The sequence below is a fragment of the Apostichopus japonicus genome, chromosome 10, assembly GCF_037975245.1.
Source record: "Apostichopus japonicus isolate 1M-3 chromosome 10, ASM3797524v1, whole genome shotgun sequence".
Taxonomy (NCBI): domain Eukaryota; kingdom Metazoa; phylum Echinodermata; class Holothuroidea; order Aspidochirotida; family Stichopodidae; genus Apostichopus; species Apostichopus japonicus.
Genome location: NC_092570.1, coordinates 5,995,001 through 6,009,970, shown reverse-complemented (window position 1 = coordinate 6,009,970; position 14,970 = coordinate 5,995,001). Strand labels below are relative to the sequence as shown.

Sequence of the window (14,970 nt, the reverse complement as noted above, 5' to 3'; positions counted from 1 at the left end):
AACAGTTTTTCCGTGTTTCATATCATTTTGAACATGAGGCCAATAACTATATCATACTGTAGAACTAACCAAATGTGCTCCATATGCGAGCTGTTACCCTTGCAACGAATCTATGGTATGATAGGAAGTGTCTTTGGTTTATTTCACTTACGTAGGTCCTTGCGTGTGTAGCGTGTTTGGTAACATTCACTTCACAACTTTTGACAAGTTGGCCTATCACTTCCACGGGGGAAGCGAATACATCCTGGCTCAGAAGTGTGGAGATTCAGAAGATTTACCCGACTTTAAGCTGATCGGTCAAATCAGCAAGAAAGCCCCCCTAGACAAGGTCTCATCTCTCCGTTATCTGAGGCTGGAGCTGGACGGCGTCTCGTACGAGATATTCCTCGGAGGCAAAGTCAAAGTGAACGGACGGAGAGTGTTTTTGCCCTACGTAGACGAGGAGAAGGGGATCACCATTGGAAATCAAGTTTTTGGATTCTCGGTGAGTTTTCTTGACTCTTGTCTTAGATTGAGTCACGATTAGGGGCGGCGGATAGGGAAAGATCGGTTTGCGGGTGAGGACTATTACCTACTGACAATTTTAAGCTGACCTCTCTATCAAAACTTCTAATTTAATTGTCAATGATTCACCCCTTCTTTGTTGTTATCTCTTCGTTCTTTCGCGATCAAATCCTGACTTAGTGGTCGTGTTTTAGTTTGGCATGAAAGGAGGAAGAAGGAATATTGGTGTCAGAAAAATCAAAACTGAATATATACATAATAACATGCTCATATCTCACGTACTCAATCTTTTGTTTGTCTTTAGACTATTGCCGCCACATTTGGACTGTTTGTGATGTTTGACAACGCACATAAGGCCGAGATCCATGTTCACGCCCAACACGCTGGCCAGACATGCGGTATGTGTGGTACATGTACAGAGACACAGTCTGATGAACTAACATTACCTAATGGACAAATTGTAAGTATTATATGTATGGTATGGTATATGTGGTACATGTACAGAGACACAGTCTGATGAACTAACATTACCTAATGGACAACTTGTAAGTATTATATGTATGGTATGGCATGTGTGGTACATGTACAGAGACACAGCCTGATGAACTAAAATTACCTAATGGAGAACTTGGAATTATTATATGTTTGGTATGGTATGTGTGGTATATGAACAGAGAAACAGTCTGATGAACTAACATTATATAATGGAGAACTTGTAAGGATATTGTATGTAAGGTTTGGTATGTGTGGTAAATGTATAGAGACACAGTCTGACGAACTAACATTACAAAATGGAGAACTTGTAAGTATTATATGTATGGTATGGTATGGTATGTGTGGAATATGTACAGAGACACAGTCTGACGAACTAACATTATCTAATGGAGAAGTTGTAAGGATATTATATGTAAGGTTTGTTATGTGTGGTACATGAACAGAGACACAGTCTGATGAACTAACATTATCTAATGGAGAACTTGTAAGGATATTGTATGTAAGGTTTGGTATGTGTGGTAAATGTATAGAGACACAGTCTGATGAACTAACATTACAAAATGGAGATATAGTAAGTATTATATGTATGGTATGGTATGATATGTGTGGTATATGTACAGACACACAGTCTGACGAACTAACATTATCTAATGGAGAACTTGTAAGGATATTATATGTAAGGTTTGGTATGTGTGGTACATGTATAGAGACCCAGTCTGATGAACTAACATTACATAATGGAGAACTTGTAAGTATTATATGTATGAAAATGGTAATGTGTGGTACATGTACAGAGACGCAGTCTGACGAAATAACATTACCTAATGGAAAACTTGTAAGTAATATATGTATGGTATGGTATGTGTGGTACATATAAAGGGCCAGTCTGATGAACTAAAATTACCTAATGGAGAACTTGGAATAATCATAAGTATTGTATGGTATGTGTGGTACTTGTACAGAGACAGCCTGACGAGCTAACATTTTTTAATGGGGAACTAATGGAGAAGTATTATAGAATTAACAAACATATTTTGTCATTGGACTTTGTTACTACTAACCAATGTTACTGGTTTTCTAAATATTTCTGCATGTTTTAGATCTTTAATAATAATTGTAATGAACAAGTGTTGGATGGGGGGAGGTATCAGGGGTGGATATATCCATATATGCCTTACAAAGAATACATGATTGAACAACATGCATGTTGTTATAAGGTTATTTGGTATATTCTCACCTGTGATGTGTGTTATAGTTGCTGGAAACTGCGAGTGTTGAACCTGCAGTCATAAATTATTGTGTTTGCGATACAGGCATATTCCGTGCAAACATTCGGAGGTGCCTGGAGTAACCACGAGACAGGCAGAACAGAGGACTTGGAAGGCTATCCCTGTAAATCAGGCTCGGAAGGAGAAACTGAGGGCAAAGACCTCTGTAGTCTTCTGTTAGCCATTCCAGGTAAAGCATTAAATATTTGATAGACACCGTAATGCTCTGTTGAATAAGCTAAACATGATTATGGATATTTGGGAAGACATGTTATCAAGTATCAGCACACTAGTTACCACATTTTACATGATCATGGATATTTAGCAAGACATGTTATCAAATCTCAGCACACTAACTATCACATTTTACATAATCATTAATATTTAGAAAGATATGTTATCAGATCTCAACAGCAAGATATGTTATCAGATCTATACCACATTTTACATGATCATGAATAGTTAGAAAGGCATTTTATCAAACCTCCACACACTTATTACCACATTTTACATGATCATGGATGTTAAGTAAGACATGTTATCAAATCTCAACCCACTAACTACCACATTTTACATGATCATGGATATTATGCAAGACATGCTATCAAACCTCAACACACTAACTACCACATATTAGATTATCATGGATATTAAGCAGGACATGCTATCATATCTCTACACAATAACTACCACATTTTACATGATCATTTATATTTAGCATTACATGTTATCAAGTCTCAGCACACTAACTACCACATTTTACATGATCATGGATATTATGCAAGACATGCTATCAAACCTCAACACACTAACTACCACATATTAGATTATCATGGATATTAAGCAGGACATGCTATCATATCTCTACACAATAACTACCACATTTTACATGATCATTTATATTTAGCATTACATGTTATCAAGTCTCAGCACACTAAATACCACATTTTACATGATCATGGATATTATGCAAGACATGCTATCAAACCTCAACACACTAACTACCACATATTAGATTATCATGGATATTAAGCAGGACATGCTATCATATCTCTACACAATAACTACCACATTTTACATGATCATTTATATTTAGCATTACATGTTATCAAGTCTCAGCACACTAAATACCACATTTTACATGATCATGGATATTTAGCAAGATGTGCTATCAAACCTCAATGCATTAACTACCACATTTTACATGGCCATGGATATTTAGCGAGACATGTTATCATATCTCTACACTAACTACCACATTTAACATGATCATTGATATTTAGCAGTACATGTTATCAAGTCACAGCACACTAACTACCACATATTACATGATCATGGATATCTATCAAGATATGTTATCAAACCTCCACATACTAACTGCCACATTTTACATGATCATGGATAATTAGCAAGACATGTTATCATATATCTTCACACTAACTATACCACATTTTCATGATCATACATATTTAGCAATACAAGTTATCGAATCTCTGCACAATATCTACCAAATTTTCCCTACAGCAGTGCTATTCACTTTGTGTGGAATTTCATCATCATGCAACCGTAGATGTATTTTGTGATGAATAGAAAACCTTATCATAAAAAATACAATTTTCTATCTTCTGTAAAGAGAAAGTTCTAACCAGCTGTGGACAATAGGACTGTTAAGTAAGCATCTTGATAGGAACTTTATGGTCTTGATTTCGTGCAACTTAGTCTTGATAAGTTATGTATTCTCTCAATCTTTCTTGCTCCATTTGAAGACAAATCACCTGCTGAATGATCATCCTTACCACATATATTCACATAGTTAAAATAAAGAGCTGTGAAATTCGAAATTTGCGATACAGGTCGCACTTTTGCTCATGTCATCATTCTTGTCAGGTTATAAATCAAATATACTAATTTTATAAAAAGCTAAAAGAGTGTGCCCTTCATTTTTCAGAACCACACCCTGATAGCAGTTTAGAAGGGATAGCAACTTTTACTATGTGGCGTTCATTTATGAATGAATATGATATCATCGAAAATCCGTCATGTTTATCTATCTTAGTAGGATCTCCATGAGAGGCAGGCTAAATTAAGATGGCTAGATGTGTAAATAGTTGGATAATTGCAAACAAGACAGAACAATCGGTAAAGTAAGCAGAAAGGTAGCCAAAAGTTATTGTATAAAAGCAATTAGCCACAATTCAATACTTGCTTTTTTAATGAAGAAAGAGTATGATTTGTTTAAAATATTCTTTCTACCCTTTTATTTTTTTTTACCATATTTGGTAGTTACCACGAAAGAAATTTTTATATTGCAAACTGTCAGACATATAAAATAAATATAATTTGACGAAAAACAATTTCTATTTTCTTTCTATATACGTGTTTCATTTTTCCCCAGGACCATTTGAACCCTGTAGGGATTTCAAAACTCCACAAAACATGTATGATGCCTGTGTGCACAGTGTATGTACGTCACAAGAGCCGGCCAGCATGTCCTGCTCAGCTATGACTCTCTTTGACCAACAATGTAGACAGGCTGATGGAGTGCCCGGAGATTGGATGACTCAGGCACCTCACTGCCATCAGAGACCAACGGTAGAGGCCCAATTTGATTCCGGCCGTAAGTACTAGCTAAGCGGAGCGCCACCATCGATTGGCGCGCGTGCTAAGAAAATTTCAGATTTCAATACCTGCCAGATCGCTGGAGATGGCACTTGCCAGGCTGGAAAGCAGCCATCTTGTTGCGTGATATCGAGAGAAAATTACAAATTCGTCACTCATGAAATCTGCAATAAAGTTCATACGACCTTAATTTTGTGTGGATTAATTCTTTTATTAGTGATTACAATTGACGTGAACTTAAGAACCTAGTGCAAGTTGACAAATGATGCAGCGAACCAGAACCCCAGCCACACTTTGCCCTATGCGTCAGGATAGAATACCCTTCATTTGTTTGAACCCATGACAACTAACATTCTGTGAATAAATTTACTTTGAAATGGGCACATTATATTGCACCAAGTCGGTCAAGGAATGACCCCAGGGCCTCAGATATAGGCCTATAGGAACGATGTCAGAAAATGTTCCCGGACATATAGGCGAAGAAAGCTATCCGCCGCGACTGCATGTGAGTTTATTGACTTGTCGTCCTGGGAGTCATACCACAAAATGGTGCATTTCCTCATGCGCATTTCCTCAACTAACTATTTAGGCACAGTCCAGATCTGAGTTCGTATAGTGAGCTTAGCGCAAATTTGGCAAAAAGTCGTCATACGCCAGCATGCTAAACCACCAATGACTTTTAATGCCATCCGTGACACACTTCCAATGGGACTGTGTCAGTTTAAATGTTTTGCTAGGTCTACGAGAGTACATTTCTATGAAATTTGAGACAAGGATGGCAAGACAAACCACTTTAATTATATTTTCAGGACCTCACAAATGCGCTTGTATTATCAAACTTAGAATAGGTCCCATGTAAGTGGTGGCTAAAGTGATGAAGGCATCAAAATAAATCAGTGGTTGTGCGTTGGAGTCCTCACGCAAGTTACCTCGGTTGCTAGGTGGATCTGCATCTGGTTATTGGGTGAATTCTGGTCGGCGCGTACTATGTAACCATCGTGTACCACTATGTAACCACCGTGTTCTCAATGTGGAGTAAACTCCGGTATCACTTAACAACAAGGTAACATGAGATGGGCTGTCAACTACAACTAAACAACAAATATATACAGGCTTTTGGCTCTAGCTATGAAGTGCTGTCTCTTATGATAATGACGGAGCGCACTAGTTTTCTACTGGTATCGCCCGAAGATGCGGCGTTTGTAATCCGAGGAACCAACGAACTTCTCTGCTAACTCCTCAGGCTTCAACTGGGCTAGACGTTCGCGTTGAATATGGCAAACCTTCACATGGTTCAGCCTCTGTTGAGTCATGGTGCTCCGTAGCCATGTCTTCAAGCGCCTCAAAAGACTAAAAGATCTCTCAGCTTCCGTCGAACTGGCGGGGGAGACGAGGAGCAACCTCAAGAGAGCTTCGACTTCACCAAACATAGCCCGTACCGCTGGATTCATACCTTTCAACCGACGACGACTGGAACTGGCCTCGAAAAAAAAGGCAGACTAAGCTAAAGATTGTCGGAGAGCACAGGGTACCAACTCACGAGATATTGGTGGAATTCTCCATTCAGCAACATTGATTGATATTCGATGATATGAATCCTGCGATGTGTAAGCCCTAACCAAATAGAGCCACGACACTACTCTTTTTCCAAATGTGTGTGTGTGTGGGGGGGGGGGGGCCTTTGATAGTGTGTCCACCACCCATCGAAATGTGAGGGACGTGTTCCACCGTCCCTACCCCCAGGATTGACGTCCATGACCAACAGGTACCTCTACTTACCCAGGATCACATCCATCAGTTTGACATGAATGTAAAAAAGACCTCGAGGCACTTTGTCAAAAGTCAAAGTGCTAAGGCAGCTGCAGCCTCATTGCATCGAGGATGCGTCGTGATGTGATCGCTCTGCGTTCTGCGTTTCTTTAAACAATAGGCAGTATTGGTTTGCATAGGTAGTAACTGTCTGTTGTTTGATATTGATTCAGACTTGCTGCCAGTCCTCCTGTAAGCGCTGTAGCTTTTCTCTCTGACACGGCGCTTAAGGCAGCTTTTGAAGTGATTTTGTTATATTTATATAATTTTTCATAATGCAAATAATTAATAATAATTATATTTCATATCGGGATGCCACTAGCTTAGCGTTTCAGATAGCTAATAGTTCAAACTGATACAGTTTAACACAGATTCACGATAAACTTCCTTCTTGTTAATGCATATACTCTCTAATTTTGCAGAAAGTAGTTTCTTAAATAAAAGCATGGTTTCAGAGACGTGCGAAGCAAAAATATCATCTGCCAGTTGAGGCAACTGCTAAACTGGGCTGCAGTATTCCTGTCATTTTAATCTACCTTTGGAATGACTCGCCGTGGGTTTTTCAGCCTATAGAAAAAAATCACTCGTATGAATAACCCTGCCATTTTTTTTTTTTTTTCGTAGCAATGTTGTCACTTTCTTGTCCAGTGGGAACGGATGAAATGCTAAACGGAAAGGGATGTCAAGAAACGTGCAATGATCCCGCGGGACAGCAAAATTGTCAACTAAACACCCTCATAAGGACCTGTACCTGCCAGAAGGGTAACGTTCTCCATAACGATGAGTGCATTAACCCTGAGGCTTGTGGATGCGTATCCCCTGGCAAAGATTCAATGAAGGTAAATTTTAAAGATTTAAATTAAAAAAGTGAAAAATTTGGCACATGGTAGCTGTTTTTGCTCACTGAATTCCAGTAATTTACACACAAAAACATATTGAGAATTCTCAAAATGACATAGCGATTATTCTAATACAGCCCAGTCACAGAGTTGGCAAGATGTCGACTGATCCTTGTCACTCCAAACAGCTTATTGCGTAGACATTCTGTCACAATGAAGTGTTTTTTGGATATATTCTCAGTAAAAAAAAAAAATGTTTCAAGAAATGTTGATATCTTTTTTATTCTTTGCAAATTATACTAGTCTGGAATGACCTGTATTCTATATGAACTGTCGAAAAAGAAAAAAGGCACCATTGAAAGTTAGATTCTTTAAAGATTTGCTTTATTGACTCCAATTATAGCACGCTATATAGATAGGAAGTGTTGTGATTACATAATCGTAATTCGACCTCAGGCTCTACAATTAGCTAGCATCGCTTCTTAACACCATTACGCTCATTGTGTAAACACTGTGGAAACATTTTCATGTCTACAGTGTAGTTAATCATACAGCGTCCACACAAAGACCCTCATACAAGACAAAAATAAGTGGAAGGCGTTGCAGACTAATTGGTAAAAAGAGGTAATTTATTACCAAGGCAGGTCGATTGTAAATTCTTATCATTTTAAGGGGTGTGGTGGAGGGGGGTCTAAGAAGGAATAGATTATAGGAAGATGGTGAGGAAAAGAATTAGGTAGTGCAGTTCTCATAAAAACTGTCAAACCATTTTGATGTTATAATTTAATCTCGCAGGTCGGGGACAAATACATATCCGATGACTGTCGAATAATCTGTAAATGTGTTGCTCCAAGAATGCTGGAGTGTGATGATGAGCACTCTTGTAAGGAGAATGAAAACTGTGAACTCAAAGATGGAATTAGAAATTGCTATGAACAGATAAATGGTCGTAAGTATTCAGAGACAATCGCTTGGTTTTGTTTTTTGACAGAGATCGAGTCCTCAAGAATGATATTATCCAGTACTATATATTCACGGTTCTATCTATTATTATTCATCATTTTCTTTTTTTTTTATTTATAAATCTTCAGTGGTTTTCATACTTTTTTTTAATATAAATCTTCAGTGGTGTTCACACTTTTTCTTACAGCTGTCATCATTGCCTGTGTCAGGACCGATCCTCATATCATCTCCTTCGATAATTTGAATTTTGAATACCAAGGATCCTGTGAATATACGCTGGTAGAAACCTGTGGCACGGGAGAAGCTCTTCCTTACTTTGAAATGATTAGCAAGTTCAACAAGCCATACCCTCACCTCCAGTTCACCGTGGCTGTTTCGTATAGACTACATTACAGAGGAATTGTCTTTGAAGTCAGGGGTGAGCGTGGATGCTTCGTAGATGGCGCGGCGGTCACACTGCCCTTCTCAAGAGATGGTGTTACTATGACGTATGTTCCACAAAATAAGTGGGTAAGTCAAGTTCAAGTTAATCGCAGACTGCAGCTGGTTAAAGACCAAATGTTTGTTCTCTTTTGCTAATAAATTTGTTGGCAGTTTTCCTATCGGTCTGTTGTGTTCTCCATACACTTTTATAGTAGATCGGGGGGGGGGGGGGATGTATTAACTTAATAGGAATAACGAAGGCACTGATGATACTGAAGTACACTCAATAAACAACTATTTCATTAGAACTTCACAACAAAATAAAGCGGTACTAAGAGCGAGCTTAGTGTTGAGGAACGACATTCGTGGCCACACAAGGAAACTTCCATTTGAATTTGATATGAATTAAGCTTCAGTCTGGCAAGGCATGCTGTATGCTTAACGTTACAGTCAGGTTACATTGTTACTTTTACTTTAGCGTACCCTAGCTTCAGTGTGCTTGTTTAACGTAGCCTAGGCCTTCTTTTTAACAAACATTTTAAGAAAATCAAACTCTTGATATTCGTTACTATGACCCTTAGGTGCCTCGTTATACTTTAAACTGCGTTGGGCTTATAGGAAATTGCAAGGCCAAGTTTTTGCTCTAACAACAACCGCTGAATGTTTTCCACGGGGATTCTACCACACGGAAACTGACTTTGTTACGAGAGTTGTTTCTCCCTGACGTCATCAATATGAATTTTAAGCGGCTTACTGTGCATTGTGGTTAGGCCTAAGGAGCCAATTTTCAAAGCGAGCGTTTCCAGTCATACAGGAAGCGGTTAACTTAAACATCGAATATTATATAGTTTTGAGGTTACTGAATAATATAAATTTGATCACTGCCTTCCTTTTTCCTTTAAGACGTCACTTTGAATGATGTCAACATGAATGATGTACGTATATCAATGAATGAATTATGTATGAATATGAATCAAGGAATGATGTTTGTATATGAATGATGAATGTATATGAATGTAGGAATGATGTATATATGTGAATAAATGGTGTATGTGTAGAAATGAAATGATGTACGTATATGAATCAAGGAATGATGTATGTATACACGAAGTTTACGCGTGCTTACAACACTCTGACCACATGTCCAGAAGTCTTTATATTACCGCTGTTTATGCCTCTTACTATAGTACAGGAAACACTAGTGTCAGTGATTTATCCTAGCTTAATACTAATTCGCATAACAAGCTGAAATTCACGAATAAATTTAGCGGTTCTAAGCAAGAAATGAAAGGGGGAAAGCGCAGTTTCTGCTTGGGCCTAATAAAGCTCTTTCATGTTTGAATAATTTACCTTGAGGTAAGCGGCATTACTGTACACCGAAAGGTCAAGAACATGCACATGCATGGCCGGGTGACTTTTCTCAGTCGAGCGTTTTTTTTTTTTTAAACATGGTAGTTAAGTGACTTGGTCAATCATTAAGTTTACTCATTCCAATAGCGAGAGAAAAACAATAAAAGGGGAACCCTAATTGCAGTTGTGACAATTAAGGCAGAATTTGGCATTCATTTTACTACGATACAATTTTGTATTTCTATTCTAAATAATCACCATGCTAAAATTGAATTTGGAATGTCGATGCAAAGATATCTGTTTCTAAATCACAAGTGAAGAGGCTGTACTGAATGTTTCGCATTTATTTCAGCTCTGTGTTTATTTTATACCTTTTTTTATTTAAAACCACTCACCAACATTCTTGCCAAAACCACTTAGCCGCTCTATTAAGTTCGATAAATCAGTTTTAAGCGATTTCAAATTGACTTGGTCCCTATTCATCATCGTTAAATTCAATTACCTCATTGGTCAACAACTTCCTTGTCACAATCGCGGTTTATGGGGATTGCTATAAATGACCATATCTAAAAATATGTAACAAAACATTGCATCATAAATAATCCTGGATCTTTAACGAAGTGTGCATATATATATATATATATATATATATATATATATATATATAAATATATATATATGTATATATATATATATATATATATATATATATATATATATAGGAATAACGGATAATCTCTTTGCATGTTTTGTGTGACTTCTTGAGTGGGATCAGAATCCAGGAGTTTGTAGTGTTAAGGGTTACCGAGTAGTCTGTTGGCTTCCTCTCTGTAGAATTGTTTGCCCATAGCGACAAATGCAGAACCCTTGTCGGCTGGCTTGATGACAATGTCATCGCGCTTCCGGAGTTCATGGATAGCCTGTCTCTCAGTTTTGCTGAGATTGTCTAGGAAGTCTGCGGCAGACGTCTGTGTTTTTACATCCTCTTCAATTGCCGAAATAAATGATTCAAGAGGCGCACAATGGGCCTTGGGCGGATTCCACGAGCTTTTGGCTTAGAATTGGAATGCAAGTCGTTGGTTTGTTGCATGGTGTTATTGCCAAGTTTCGTCGGCGAAAAATTCACGGAGGCGTAAGCGTCGATAGAACATATTAAAGTCAAGAGAAAGTTCCTGAGCGTTAACTTGCCGTGGTTTAGGGCAAAAATTTAGACCTTTGGAGAGTAGATTCGTTTCTCCTACCGAGAGTTGGCACTCAATGGTAACAACTGTACTTTTGGTGGTGTTGCATGCGGTCTGTATCTCTTTGCGACGGAATCTGCGAGACCTGGTTCTTTTTGAGGTTTCAGGTTGGGTTTCACCAGAAGACTTAACTACCTCTCTTTGGGTGACAATATCCCGCTTCAATTTGTGAAATTGTCTTGTAGCTTGGGTATGTGAAAGGTTCAAGCATATTTTGAAGATGGAGTCAAGCTTTCTTTCGAACTCGTTCTTGAGGAGTTTTTGTTTTTGCAGTTTTCTGGTTTTGGCATACATTTGCTGGCTAAGTTCAAAAATGGTTTTGCGACAAATATTTATTTGCACAGCCATTAATTAAAGCGAAGCATTCTTAAGGATTCCTCTCCAATTGGCAAGGCTGTCGCTATCAAAAAAGTGGTAAACCAGCACGTACCTTGATTTAAAGTCCTTTTGATACCGTTTTGTTTTTACGGTATAGTCTATAGTTGGAAAGGTGGTGCAGATACCTTACCCGTTTTTCTGAAAGGCGTCGAAGCATTTTCAAAGTTTCAAAGTGCTCTCCATTTTGAAGCATAGTTGGATCAATTAGATACAAACAGTGAAAGATATAGGTAGGAATAACGGAAAACTGTTAAACAACTATGCTGCATTTAAGGAAAGGCTGGATCTTGAGTGAGTAATCAAGACCAGAACGCCTTGGACCACCTAACCAATGGGTCATACGAACTATTTAGACAATGAAGAAGGGTACTACAATGCGTCTTGCCCGGTCCAAAGAATGCTTGACCAATTTAAATGACCACTAAATCATAACTTCTTTAATGAGTGTAACGGGACCACGAACAATCTTTGGGCCATAATCTATGCAGCACGCCTAGGATCACCAAACCTATGGATGGAATGAACTGTAAGGATACTGTAGAATAGTACCATATTGCGTCTTGCCCGGTCCAAAGAGTGCTTGACCAATTAAATGACCACTAATCGTTACTTCTCTAATGAGTGTAACGGGGTCACGGAAAAGCTTAGGGCCGTAATCCATGCAGCAGGCCTTGGACCACCAAACCAATGGGTAACATGAGCTCTAAGGATATTGTAAAAGAGTACCATAATGCGTCTTGCCAGGTCCAAAGAATGCTTGACCAACTAAATGACCACTAATTCATAATTTTTTTAATTAATGTAATCGGACCTGAAAAAAATCACTTAAGGCCCTAATCAAGACCAACACGCCTTGGACCACTCAACCAATTGGTCATATGAATTCTAAAGACATTGTAGAAGGATACCATAATGCGTCGTGCCCGGTTCAAAGAGTGCTTGACCAATTAAAATGACAACTAATTCATCAATTTTTTAAATGAATGTAACGGGACCTTTACAAAAACCTTTAGGCTCCAGTCAAGACCAGCACGCATTGGACTACATAACAAATGGGTCATATGTACTCCAAACACATTTTAGAAGGGTAACATTATGCGTTTTGCCCGGTCCAAGGAGTGCTTGGCTAATTAAACTTACCACTAAATCATCACTTTACAAATGAATGTAACGGGAGCTTACAAAAAAAAACGTAAGGTCATAATCAAAACCAGTACGCCTCGGACCACCCAACCAATGGGTAATATGAATTCTAAGAACATTGGTGAAGAGTCCCATATTGCGTCTTAGCCGGTCCAAAGAGTATTTGACCAATACAAATGACTAATTCACAATCATTATCCAATAGATTCATCATTATATCTTCTTTTTTGAAGTTTACCCTATGTGTGTACCAGTGTGGTGATACAAACAAAAGCAACACCTTTGGCGCGCAAGTTTAGTGCTATTTGGTGCTTTACTATCATCAGCATACATATTTCCTTCCCATTCCGGAGAAAGACACGCTCACTCTTTGGGGGGGGGGGGAGGCACACCTTAGCCCAAATCCATTTACAGAATGAAGTGGTTTCTGTAGACTGGCATCGCAATGAAAACCGTTTTTTTTTTCGTTCATAGAACTTGATTTCATTTTTATTGGTTTCACACGTCACATATTTATATTGGGTCAAGCAGAAATAAACTTACTTTAATAGTTTATTTAGCAAAATAGTCTTCAAGTGAAATAAGTCTACCATACGTATATTTTATGCCGAAATCCCTTTCTGATTTATTTATGATCTCCATTAGTCATATTTGGTAATGAACCAATCCAAGTGACCATATAGTGCCATTCTATGCAGTTTTATTTTATAGTGTTCCTATGTGCTTGTTCTTTCTTTTGGCGATTTTTCAATAGAAAGTTTCTGTTGGAGTGTAGAGGGCAGATCCACCATAAGAAGTTTCACTGGGTTTATTTCAACTAAACATAGACCAGAGTTAGTTTGAGTTTTTAGTAAATTTTCTTTGATTCAATTTTACCTAAATATTAATTATAACTTCCATAATGTAGCTATAAAAAATTTTCTCGAGATACATTCAACCCATTAACAAAAGTGCCAGATTTTATGTCAATTTCGCGTTTGTTAAATTAAGTCAAAATAACATATTTTAATCACCTACAATTGTATTTAATGTATTAATTCTTCGGTAAATATAAGTTAGGTTATATGCTGAGTCAATAATGGAAGTATAGAAGTCAGGAGAAATATTACATGCTTAATATCCACCCCAACCCCTCCCCGTTTATTATCTGATTGGATTGAAATGTACTTTCAGAAGAGAAATTTTCATGCCAAAATTACTTTAATCTGGTAGAATTTATTCATTTTTACCAATCTATCTGCAAAGATGTTACATTTCACTATTACTCAATACTTCATAAGACCAATGTGAAGGAGCGAAACAAAGGACCATGTGTTCTGATGTATGATTGAATGATTCATTTAGGATGTTTCCTAGAAGTTTCCTCTCGTAAGAGAAAGCTTGAACATTAGGCTCGAACTAATTGATACCGATGTACGACCTGCATGTGTGCCCACCATGTCCATGGAATTACCTTTAAAAGGCTGAGAGTTCATATTTATTATAGCGTGATTTCTCCCTTGCGTCGAACCATTACAATTCTTAAGTTGAGCTTTTATGACAGTGCATGCCTGCTACAAGCCTGCTATAGCCTTGCTACAGCCCTGGAAAGATGCTGTCGCTTTATGCCATTGTGTTCAAATAACTGCCACAGTGCAATTTTCCCCTTTGATTTGGCTGAAATTTTATAAGTGCTTTGCGCAAGTCAATTGTAAAAACTTAACTACAAAATTTTGCCATATATAGACATGCGGCAATTAATTGGAATGCACTTAAAAGGAGTTACTTTTTCTTCATTTCTAGAGGGTCCAAAGTGCAATTTGCAATGCTACCGGTTGACACTAAACAAACGATACATTACATATGAGATGGATTTAAATGTAAGAAGTGATGATGTAGTGGTCAAATTTAATTGGTCAAGCACTCTTTGGACCGGGTTCGAATCATCATGGTACTCTT

At 37.9% G+C, this 14,970-nt stretch overlaps 1 protein-coding gene across 3 annotated transcripts in view; it reads left to right on the top strand.

The window, feature by feature from the left end:
- The window catches only part of LOC139975368 (IgGFc-binding protein-like), a 128,070-nt gene that overhangs the window by 75,824 nt on the left and 37,276 nt on the right, over nucleotides 1–14,970 (top strand). For all 3 annotated transcript variants that reach the window (XM_071983265.1, XM_071983266.1, XM_071983268.1), the window contains 7 exons: nucleotides 156–484; nucleotides 809–964; nucleotides 2,313–2,457; nucleotides 4,663–4,884; nucleotides 7,320–7,534; nucleotides 8,330–8,483; nucleotides 8,685–9,007. In XM_071983265.1, coding sequence (XP_071839366.1) covers nucleotides 156–484; nucleotides 809–964; nucleotides 2,313–2,457; nucleotides 4,663–4,884; nucleotides 7,320–7,534; nucleotides 8,330–8,483; nucleotides 8,685–9,007 — 1,544 coding nt within the window. The remainder of the gene's footprint in view (nucleotides 1–155; nucleotides 485–808; nucleotides 965–2,312; nucleotides 2,458–4,662; nucleotides 4,885–7,319; nucleotides 7,535–8,329; nucleotides 8,484–8,684; nucleotides 9,008–14,970) is intronic.